Source organism: Anabas testudineus, chromosome 23 (assembly GCF_900324465.2).
Source record: "Anabas testudineus chromosome 23, fAnaTes1.2, whole genome shotgun sequence".
Lineage (NCBI taxonomy): Eukaryota > Metazoa > Chordata > Actinopteri > Anabantiformes > Anabantidae > Anabas > Anabas testudineus.
In genome coordinates this window covers 10,493,215-10,505,072 of record NC_046631.1, presented here as the reverse complement: position 1 = coordinate 10,505,072, position 11,858 = coordinate 10,493,215, and the positions used below count along the sequence as shown (strand labels likewise).

At 38.1% G+C, this 11,858-nt stretch overlaps 2 protein-coding genes across 3 annotated transcripts; one reads left to right on the top strand and one right to left on the bottom strand.

Annotated features, from left to right (window-relative positions):
* Window positions 1-758: 758 nt before the first annotated feature.
* On the top strand, window positions 759-7,523 carry orc5 (origin recognition complex, subunit 5). Of its 2 annotated transcripts, XM_026361283.1 has the most exons (15): window positions 759-808; window positions 1,121-1,247; window positions 1,586-1,678; window positions 2,363-2,548; window positions 2,928-3,002; window positions 4,160-4,271; window positions 4,525-4,655; window positions 4,743-4,791; window positions 5,273-5,363; window positions 5,526-5,581; window positions 5,791-5,903; window positions 6,405-6,452; window positions 6,534-6,644; window positions 7,111-7,223; window positions 7,322-7,523. In XM_026361283.1, exons 2-15 carry the CDS (start codon window positions 1,134-1,136, stop codon window positions 7,365-7,367), a joined length of 1,338 nt encoding a protein of 445 aa, XP_026217068.1. In that variant the 5' UTR covers window positions 759-808; window positions 1,121-1,133; the 3' UTR covers window positions 7,368-7,523. The 2 variants fall into 2 exon arrangements, with proteins under 2 accessions (XP_026217068.1, XP_026217067.1); XM_026361282.1 differs by having other exon boundaries at window positions 4,525-4,791.
* Window positions 7,524-9,097: 1,574 nt separating this feature from the next.
* On the bottom strand, window positions 9,098-11,645 carry guca1a (guanylate cyclase activator 1A). Its single transcript, XM_026361285.1, has 4 exons — window positions 11,448-11,645; window positions 10,252-10,401; window positions 10,069-10,162; window positions 9,098-9,225 (listed from the first exon to the last, which is right to left on the bottom strand). Exons 1-4 carry the CDS (start codon window positions 11,643-11,645, stop codon window positions 9,098-9,100), a joined length of 570 nt encoding a protein of 189 aa, XP_026217070.1.
* Window positions 11,646-11,858: the final 213 nt, after the last annotated feature.

The window sequence follows — 11,858 nt, the reverse complement described above, 5'->3', positions numbered from 1 at the left end:
GACGGCGACGGACCAACAACCGCAGCTGAGCTGCTATTGAATTAGAGTTGGAGGATAGCCTTGGATATCACAGGGCCAACCCACATCCCTTAATCCCAGTCTGACGTATTATTAGAGGAAAACGCGCGAAATCTTAAACTGTGGTTGATTGAAAAAATGACAGCGAGCAGCAGTTTAATGATCATGTGGCATAAATCCCTCTGACAGCTGCAACACCAATAACAAGTGCACCATAATGCACATTAATGCTATAATAGGATATCAATAGTACCGCAACAATATTAATAACAGGCTAATAATAGATTAGTAAACTATGAATTAACTTGATGGGCTGTTTCCAATTAGATAATTAAATATAGGTTAATAATCCTGCAAAAAAATATAACATGTGCACACCTATATTGAAATATTCACCATGTTATCTGTTTACACAAAATAGACGTTAGTGGGAACATATGCAGATCATATTTAGCAAATCCAAATAATCTCACCACAGCATCTTTTAGCGATGCTCGGGAGCTTTTCTTCCTCTGCACAAGTTTCTCCATTTGTAAGGGATCACAAAGTATTGAAAGGATTCTGATGTTTTAGTGTTATGGGTTACAAAGAGGTCATGACCTAATCTAAATATAAGCATCAATATGATAATATGTTATTATTATTTGGTCTGTAATAAATCTTTATTCCATAAATGCCTCGATTTGTACTTAAACCTACATTACCCATAATGCAATGGTGAGCGGTGATTGGCTGCTAACCGGAGAGCGTCATTTGACGTAATCTGAAGGCGCGCGCGAAACTCTTGAGAGTGAGTGCTTTTGTTTGTTTCCAACTTTAACTTTTGTTTTTCACACTATTCTAAGTTTGTTATGATTTGTATTATCAGATGTGACCATTTCAGCATCAGAGTTTCGTATACACCGTGATTATGTTTCTGTTTGGTTCATATTTCGACTGAACACCGCAGTGCGTCGCCTCCAGCGCCCCTTTCAATGCACAGCTAAGCTAAGCTAAGCTAAGCTAAGCTAAGCTAAGCTAACTGTTTATGCTAGTAGCTGCAGGTCACCGACCTCTTCATTGTGATAACACACTAGATTATACACCGTGTTTTGGTTGGTAGTCCACAGAACAGGATGACAACGGTACTACAGCATCCAGCATACGAGGAGGAGAGACTGCAGAGGGTCGCAGAGCAGCTGCCCTGCAGAGAGCTGCAGGCTGGGATGCTGCTGTCACTGATGGGAGAGGTGATTTTAGAGTTTAGAGAATAGCACTTATCTTCTTTTCCTTAAATCAGATTGAAAAATGCACATTAAAATGATTTAGTTTAATAAGCACTAGAGATCTTTCGGCATCAATCTGAAACTAAACAATTAAAGTCTAATTGAATTTTTTAATCAACTCCACAGATTCATTTATTAAGGAAAGGGAGTGACAGGTAGACAAATAACTCTAGTGCTATTTCAGTCAAGGACATTAGCATTGTAATTATATACTGGCAAATTACCAATAGAAGGATATGTTTGTTTAGTATAAAGTATTAACAATAATATTAAGTAAGAAAGTACTGACATTTGTTTTACAGCCACAGCACTACAGCTACCCTTCAATCTTCATCTATGGTCATCGGGCTTCAGGAAAGAGTCATGTGATGCACGTTTTGCTGAAGGAACTTGAGGTGAGAGAGAAACTTCACAGTTAGATCTTTAACCCCAGCACCTCTCGAGTAGGTGGTAATGTTTTTTATCATCTGTCTGAAAATGTTTTTCATTGAACAGATAAAAGACGACTTTATCTTGAAAACAGAACTTTTTACTAAAATTAAAAAAGATCAAGTTGGAAACTTGACTCCTGTAATAAATTATATTGCATCAACGTGTTATAAACAACCCTTATTTCTTAGTGCACACAAAGTCTTCCACTGTGTTTGTAGATTTATATTTCCCCTCCTGATCTAAAATGTATAGACAGATTCATTATTTGTCTGATTCAGTGAAGGACTTCACCATCGTACTGCAGAGCTTTTTGAATGAATTAAATATATAAAGCAAAGCTTTCTAAATTTTAAATGCTCCTAGATTTTTACTTTCAGATGGTACAGACAAATAATAACTATTTCTGGTCAAATACAATTAAATGAGTGCAAAATATATAAGTTCCAACTATCAAATATTTGTAATTTTTGCATGAAAATGATTGAGTTTTGCACTTATATCACCAATCAGATTTACTCTGGTTTGATTGATTGTCATGTGTTTCATTGAGAGGATGGCAATGTTCAATATGCAATAAAAAGGAAGGATCGAGTCAACACAATGTGAACACGATATCAAACTTTTATCATTACGTCTGCTCTTTACAGCTACCTCACGCCACTGTCAGCTGTGTCGAATGTATTTCTGTCACGTTGCTGTTTGAACAAGTGCTGCTGTCCTTCTTCGGCTGCGATGCCGCCTCGCTGCTTCCCCGCAGTCCATCCCTGTCTGACTTTGTACGCGTCTACAGACAGCAATGCTCCCATTCTCCTGCCAAGGAGACGCGATACATTGTGAGTGCCATGCCCTTTACACTCAACCAGAAAATCATTCCTCACTCGGCGTGCCAAAACAATCCTATCCACGGAACATCTTATTATTTATTCTTTGGATGCCCCACTTAGATTTTTGCATGATAATATGATTAGAAGTGATAACTCATACAAAAAGATGCTAAACAAAGCTCTAGATGCATTGGCCTGGAGAAAACAAGTATGAAGCTCGGCCAGAACAGAAGTTGTTTTAATCTAGTATTATGGCTTCATCATATTATTTTGTTACCTTGGTGAAGAAAATGCTGTAACACGCCATTTGAAAACATCATCAACACTTATATCTCTGTTTTAATGAACTGTTACAAAATAAGCTCAAACATGTTTGCATTTTTTGCAGGTAATGGAAAAAGCAGAGCTGCTCAGAGACACAGATGCCAATCTCCTCCCTGCTCTCTTACGTCTCCAGGAATTGGTGAGAAAGTGCATTGAGCTTTTTGTGTCATCAATCAAGTGAACCACTATGTTGTTGTTGCACTGTGCAGATGATGAGGAGGGACTGGAAGAGCTTCTTTTGTAATAAATGACCATGAGATGAGTGTGTGGAGCTCTTTCAAATAGATGTTATGAAGGAAGGACAGCAATCACTCAAAGCATTTTAATTAAAGACAACAAGGTTAAAAAAACGTATGTGATTAATGGTGCTTCCAGCTGTTTTCTGGTGGATTGTGAGTGTTAAAAGGGATCTGTCTTTTCAGTGTTGTGTAGCTTCAGTGCTGTCTAACAGAATTTTAAAGTGATAATGAGAAGGCAGAGTTACACATACGTAATGGAGGACAGGATGACGGTTGTGTCACAGTAACGATGCTCTAGGGTTAGAGTTTATTATAGCAGCAGAAGGGGGCAAGCAGAGGTTAGAATAAGTTTGGTTACATGTTACTAACATGCACAGAGCATCCTGATCTAAATATTTACATGGAAAAGAGCTGTTCTGTATTCAGAAGAAGAAATTGTCAAACTGTGTACAATGGTGCAAGAACATTGGACGAAGCTGAAGCTGCAACATGTCAGTGCGTGCCATGCAAACCCATACTAAAACTAAAACAATAATATACAATACAACGCATGACAACGAATGATCTATTATCCAGATTAGTGAAGCCAGCCAAATCTCAGCTCTTATTTGATCAGGATGGTGTTAATAACTCATGAAACCATACATGCTGTGCAGGAATACACTGATCCAACTTTTATTCCCTGTATTGATTGCACACCACCTTTTAGTTCACAACATGCGCAGTGATCCGATATCTCCTTTTCTCATATACCACAGTATGAGGAAATCATTTTGATTTACGCTAACACGGTAGCACAAGGCCAGGAACTGCTGTGCTGTGGCACTTTTTACTATCATTATTTTATAAATATAGATAACAAATAACTGAATGGATTGATGCATATGCATAAGACATTTTAACACATTACTCATGTTCTGTCAGTTTAGCACTAAATAAAATACACAAAATATCAGATATAAATATATAAAATGTGAGAGTTCACATTCATGGAGACATATTGCCATTGACTTGTAAACAAAGACATATTTATCCATTCTTTTTTCTTAATTTGCAGGTTGAGGACAACGTCACCGTCATCCTGCTCAGTGAAATTGTCTGGGATAAATTCAGACCAAATACTGGCTGTTTCGAGCCACTTGTGCTCAATTTCCCCGACTACAGTAAAGGTATTATCACCCTCACACGCTACATCAGCCAGCGTCATGAATAACTCTCACCACGCTGCATAATGATGACACAGAGTCAATGTGAGATGTGAGATTTGTACCTGTGATTTTGTTCTAACACTTGAGGCAGTGAATGTTGAGGAATGTTGCATTATAAAACACCACTGTTTAAATTCAGCGCTGGATGAAGCAGAGTGAATCATTATTTCAAAAAAACTTCTGAATATGATCTTTGTGTCCGTTATTCATTCAGGTGAGCTGCAGCAGATTTTATCTCAGGACAGACACCCTTCATATTCAGCTGAGTTTTACTCCTCCTACATTAACATCCTGCTGGGAGTCTTTTACTCCGTCTGTCGGGACCTGAGAGAGCTACGTCACCTGGTCAGACACATGCTAATAATATTTTTCACTGTTAGATTTTCTGAAAGTCTTGGGTCATTCATTACTCTGTTTTTCATTTTAAACCAGGCGGCCCTAAACTTTTCGAAGTTCTGTGAGCCTTTGGCAGAAGGAAAAGGTAATACATAAAGAGGAGCATTCATTTATATAGCAGCTGGTCAATAATTTAAAATACCTCATTTTACCCTTTTTGTGTTTTGGTCCTCTTGAGCTATTTGAACTTTTCTATATCCAGCAGTTGTAAGTAGAAAACAACATTGAGATATTATTACGTTATGAGGTTGTTGAAATGGAAACAACATTTGTCAGAGTGGAGTTTACAAGCAACAAATATAAAAAATAAGCTAAAAATCACATCACATGGATTATATATATGATATGATTGATAATTCAGTGAGTTTATGGGTTCAATTTCACATCATATCATTATTATTATCAGTTGTTCATATCAAATAACATTGATTGGTGCAACTTTAATAATTCTTTCTACAGTACCCTGTTGTTTTTCCTGTGTGTTTATGATTATATCTGTTCTATTGATAATGTAACAACCATAACTGTTTTTTTATTATTAATATTTTGATTTGTCATGTGTTTAGTGAAAGAGACCGACACACACAAGCTGTGGAGAAACATTGAGCCTCATTTAAAAAGGGCCATGCAGACAGTTTACCTTCGAGAGGTTTCCAGGTCTGTGGGTTTTTTATTTATTTTTTTTTTTACATTAGTTTAGTAATCTAATTATGTCATTCTTGATTAAAAGACTCATTATAATTGTTCTGCCAGTTTGCTACCTGATTAAACGTGATTACTGATGCTGCTCATTGTGTTTTCTCTCTTTATCTTCCTCAGCCTTCAGTGGGAGCAAATGCAGCAAATGGAAGAGAAAGAAACTGGAGCCTTGAGAGGTACCAACACACACTGAGCACAGTAGCACTTGATGACGTACTGTAATACATTTACAGAGCAGATGTTAAACTGTAACAACTGACAAGATGCCGGGACACAGGATTCATGCTGAATATTAAGTTAGATTGAACATGTATTGATGCTCTGTATGAAGCTTTCATTTTGGATTTTCAGATATACAGTATATTTTATTTACTTCTCTCCTAAGGTTTGTCCGCTCACACTCACGTTGAACTACCTTATTACTCCAAGTTCCTGTTGATTGCTGCTTACCTGGCGTCCTACAACCCTGCTCGCACAGACAAACGCTTTTTCCTCAAGGTACTGGAACTTTTGTCTTAATTATACATTTTTGTTGGGATTATTTTCCTGTATTAGACAGGAGACAAAATAGAGGTGACAGCACGTCAGGGGATAGAGAGATGAGCTGTGACATGATGCAACAAAAGTCCCTTCCTTGAAACAGGGCCCGCTCCATCATGTGGAACACATCACTGTGACAGCATCGCTTGCAAAGTGTCGAGAAATTAATTGGAAGTAAGACATTTGTTTTGATTAGTGAAATGTTTCAAAACTAACAAATGAAGAAATTATTGTTGCGTATCACAGTTTGCTGCCTGGGATGTTGCAAATACAGAGTCAACATCTATATATAGAGGGCAATTTAAAGTAAGGTGATAGTAAGGAGGACACGGTAAGGAGCAGGACTGTATTTGATGTTGTGAGATCAGCAAATATAGAAAAGATGATGAAGGAGTGTGATCTGTTTATTAATGTTTCTCTTAAAGTTTGTTTTCACATCCATTTGTTTCCTTCCAACAGCATCATGGGAAAATACGAAAAACAAAGTTCCTGAAGAAAAATGAAAAGGTGACCATCTCAACATGATCTTAGCATAATACTGATTTGAGTTGTTTCACATATAACACAGTGTAATTTTATATCTCCCAGACAAGTAACCACCTTCTGGGGCCCAAGCCCTTCGCTCTGGACCGCCTGTTGGCCATTTTCTACAGCGTGGTAGACAGCAGAATCGCTCCCACAGCCAGCATCTTCTCTCAGGTAAGAGTCCAACACACAATTAGTCACTTCACAGGTGAATAGTGGTAAGATTTATACCATATTTGACTAAATATTCAGAGCCTGGAGCACAGATACAGTTAAGATGACAGTGGAGAGCATTATGTGTGCTGTATAATGTTTCCGGTCTTATAGTTTATGTACCTTTGCATACATCTGATGTAATTACAGATATTTTAATTTATATTGTTTCACATATCTAGGTGCAAATGCTGTTCTAGTTTATATCAGATCAAGCCTGATCACTGTGTCTCAGATGAGAGAGTCCTCTCCCCATCTGGTCATAAGTTTTTGGATCCGTAGCCAAATGCAGATCTATTTAAGGCCTCGAGCATGAAATGGTTTTAGGCAACTAGGCTCGACCCATATCTGTGCAACTGGCTCTCATCACTTTGTGTCTCTGCATCAAAGAGTGGAGTCATTTTGGTTTCTCTCTCTCCACATTTAGATTTCCTCTCTGGTGACCTTACAGCTGTTGACGCAGGTCAGTCATGATGATCAGCTGGATGCCCCAAAATACAAATGTGCTGTGTCCATGGACTTCATCTGTGCTATTTCCAGGTCTGAACATGTCTTAATACACCGACTGAATCATTTAAGGGAGTTTTCAAAAATATTTTTTCACTAAGAATGCGTTTGGTTTAATTGTTTTTTTCCAGAACGGTGAACTTTGACATTGTGAAGTATCTGTATGACTTCCTATGAGTGAGCTGGGACTAAAGAAGAAATGACACCCAGTGACATTAAGACAAAATAGGAGAAAACATCTGTTGGGTACATGGAGGAAACTTTATCCAGCTATGTTGCTGCCCCCTTGTGGCTTATGAATGAGATTCGTCATCTGTAAGGTGAAAACATTACTGTTCATGTTAAATATTTCTATTTGAATAAAAATAAATGTATATTTATATAATTTATGTCTGTTATAGTTTTGTTTAAACATTGTTCCACTTACTGTCCTAATTAAAACAAAGACAACAATATAATATAGCTGCTCCTGTTATAATGTAATAATAATAATGTGAACAAAGGTCTTTGTGTTGCAGCTGAAGCATTTTTACCTGACAAAGAGCGATCCTGGCAACATGCAGGTGAATCATCGTCCTTGCTGAAAGGAAGGGTTTAGCTTCCTTATGTGTTTTTACCCTGAGAGGATACTGAAGTCCACAGGATGCTGTTACTGTCATGGAGAAAATTCAGTTATTATATTTAGACCAGTAAACCTTAAAGACAAACTAGTGTCAGCTTATGAATCTGTTGCCTGTGTCTACAGTTTGTCACCAACCATTTTGTTGCACATTTTCTTTGTATTTTACAAGGAAAAATGAGCGATTAGAGGCGACAGTGAAGCGTTTCTGTTGCAGAATTGTTTTTTATTGAGCTTTCAATACTGCCAAACTTGCAACCTACGACTCCCCCACCTTGGGAACCTCAGACTAATTAAGATTTTCCTTTATTATTTTAATCGGGCTGTGTTTAAAAGATGATCAAACTTGTGTTTTTCATTTGCATAACTTTTAGTAAGCTTTCAGCTTACACAAAGCATGCAGTACGAGTTGCTTTTATTTAATTATATAAATCCCAGCGTTCGGGGTTTTATATTAGAAGAACAAAAGCTGAGTTGACCCAGAAACACTTTTAAACATTTTTATTGTACAAACTGCCAAAACTGATAAAAACACATCCTGCACTCTTCCAACAGAAGGCACCAATCAAGTACAGCCAACAAACATAACACATCTTTTCTAGATGCTGTATTTATGTTAAATAATAAGAAGAATCATTCTCCCAAAGTAACCCCTACCTTGTAATGCTACAAATAAAAACCAGTACTTTACTTATTACCTGTTCTTTAAAAAAACTTCTAACATTAAAAAAGGTTAGGTACATAAGAAGGTAAACACTTGAGAGTCAATCTACTTATTGAAAACAATCACCTGCTTTTCTATTACAGCCACTGACTTAATCAAATTAACATGGATGTTAAGCACCCTGCAGAGTCATGTTCTCCTTATGTAAGCCCTGCTGGAAACAATGGGTTTATAATCTGATGCAGAAGGAGAAAGAATGTGATTTAGAGAGCATAGCTGAGTGCATGTAATTGTCACTCTACTCCACTATCTGACTCTTTTATGCCTCAGGGTATCAGAGGGTAAGTGGACCATCTGAGAGATCATCCCTCATGCCAGGGTGGCTTTAAAGCAGAAGAATGACCAGTCTGCAGAGGTTGGCTGAGTCATCCAAAAGCATCCAAAGTGCATGTGTGTCATTCTTGTGGAGATTAAAAATAAGAAATGTCAGCGTTTACAAACCACTGAGTTGAATAGAAATGTTGTATTTCTGTCTATGAATGACGTTTTTTTACTGGAGGTGATGCTCTGAATTATCTCGATTCAATTCACTGAAGAGGATCAAGTGTCCAGACAGGACAGATCCTAAATGCTGCGCCTCCTGTTGTGGATCATGGCCACAATGTGGCTGAGGTCGAGACTTTTCATCATCACCTCCATGAAGTCCTCGTCACTGCGAGCACCGGCCACAAACTCCTCCAAGGAGAGTTCACCTGTGACAAGAGACAAATATTCACAGGCATAAAAGTGTCTGAGCACCAATGTCATCACTGAAAGATCATTTTGCAATTAAGGAACATAACACAATATCAGAAAAGTGAACAGGAGTGTTTTAGGCTGCATTCACTTTACATACATCTTTACATTTGTGTTAGTCACCGGCTCTCCCTTATCGTTCCTCCCATGAATTGTTCTTTTGATGTTTGTGTGATGTTCAGGGACCAAACAGGTGTGTTTAATAATATCAATATGAATAACAGGAGCTTCTAACCTTCCACGAATGACTAATTTGAAATGTTTTATATTGTCATTAAATAGGGGAACTGTGGATTTGATTTCTCATCACTTACCTTTTAAGAATCTGTTAAACTGAGCTCTTGGAGCTGACAAAATCCATTTACATTTCCAAAAAATGCTGTAGAGATCTAATTAATTTAACCTTGTCTCTACCTTGTCTAACAATGTGGGAGTGCTCAGGTGTACCTAACAGTGAACAGTAGTGTCTCACTTCATACTGAACTGCATTTGGTTCACCCGTTCACCTTGTTAGCAGTTGTTTTGCTTCTCTTCCTGCGGCGACAAAAGATTTTCCACCTTTTTCTAAATATACAGTATGAGGCTGTTCTCCAAGCTCTGCAAATAGACTTTGACATGTAAAATTGGTGGATTTCCCCTTTAAGTCACTTGTTCACAGGGATTCTAGTTAGATTTATCAACCACCTTGTTTCCATACTTGTGCACCCTGATTAAAGTAGTTAATAAATGCCTAAACACTGCCAACCACAATAGATTTCTTCCTGAATCTGTGTCCATGCAGTGCCAGCACACACACCCACCATCTCCATTTATATCAATCCTGTCAAACACGCGGTTTGTGAAATCCTCAGCCGTTAATTCCTGATTTTCATTCCCATTGATTGCACGAATGGCCTGAGGGAGAAAAAGTCAAATCAGTTTGCAAAGTTCAGATCAGGACTTGCTCGTAAAATGATGAGTTGCAGGTGAATGGTGTACTGTGCCTTTATAATGTTGAGGAGCTCGTGTCGGTCGATGCAGCCGTTTCCATCCACATCATAAAGTTTGAAATACCAGCGCAGCTTGTGTTCCATCTTTCCTCGCATCACCAGGCTGAGGGCAGCTACGTACTCCATGAAATCTATGTAGCCGTCCTGCAGAAACAAGCAGAGAGAAAAGACTTGTCTACTCTTCCTTGTCAAAAACAGCATAAACACAACATAAATACGTTTTAATGCATGACTATTTACTTATTCTCAAACAATTTCGGCCATCCAAAGTGATCATTCTACCAACAATCCATCTTTAAGTTGAAGGAGATGCTTCTCATCTCAAATCCAAAAGCTATCTGTGTGAAATGAAGCGTGCCAGGACAGAGGATTATCTCCAGGAACTGTCTGCGTCTGAACACGGGCAACAATCTCAGTATCAAAGCCTCGTCTCACAGATAATCTCACAGTTTAAATCATGCACAAAGATTACCACGGCCTTTTGTAGGCTGTGTGTGTGTCTCTGTGTGTGTGTGTGTGAGGTAAAAATAGATGTGCAGCTTCTCAGACAAACACATCCAGCAGTGACCCTGTTGTACATTGAGAGAGACTTTTAATTAATATGTGATCAGACGGTCAAATGGTCATTTAGAATGATACAGATCCCGACAGGTCAAGCTGCATCATCTCATTCTGGTGTCTTTAGCTGCCACAGTGTTACAAATAGTCAATTATTTGATCAATATAAAATTAAATTATACATTTTTACATTCGATTAATCAGTTCAGTCATTTCAGGCAAAAAAGACCCAACATTTACTGGTTCTAATGTGATGATCTGAGACACTTTACCTCATCAAACATGTCACAAAAGTGAATTTGATTGTTTTTTTTTACAAATTGAATGAATGGAATTAAACATTTTAATTGATAAAAATAAATCTATTAAAGTTGCTGCCCTCTTTCCTTTCCTTTCACAAAAGTGTGCCTCTTAAATGCTTTAGTTTTTTTTTTTTTTATAGTTCTGCATAGTGATTCTGTCAATTTGTTTTTTAAATCAGTATTAATGTAAATGTAATCTGATTCCAACTTCCTTAAAGGTAGTATTGGATACTATCTTTGTTTTATATCATTATGTCTTTGTCTTATATTGTTTATCAAGCTAAAACCATCTTTCACTGTTGAATATAACGTTTAAGTGCAGTATCTTACCTTGTTCATGTCAAACGTGCGGAACATCTGCTCTATGTAGGCGTTGGCCTCTGAGTCCAAACCTTTTAGCCCAAAGAATTGCTTGAACTCGTGCAGAGTGAGCTGACCCGAGGGGCACTCGGTCATGAACTTCTTGTACCAAAGGTGCATCTCCACCGCCTGCAAGTCGTCCACGGTGCTTCCTGTTGAGTTACCCATTTCTCTGATACCTGGACGTGTGTTCAGGTAAGACAGGTGGAGCAGAGGGTGCACAGACCTTTCAGCCCACTTGGTCTACTGTGAAGCGGAGGATATCCCTCTTCACAGTCACACAACGATGGGACTTGGGATTTGAGCAGCAGCTGATTGGGTCCTTTTGTAGCTGACTGCGACTTGGGGTTGAGATGATCCACGCCCCTTGGTGTTCTCCTT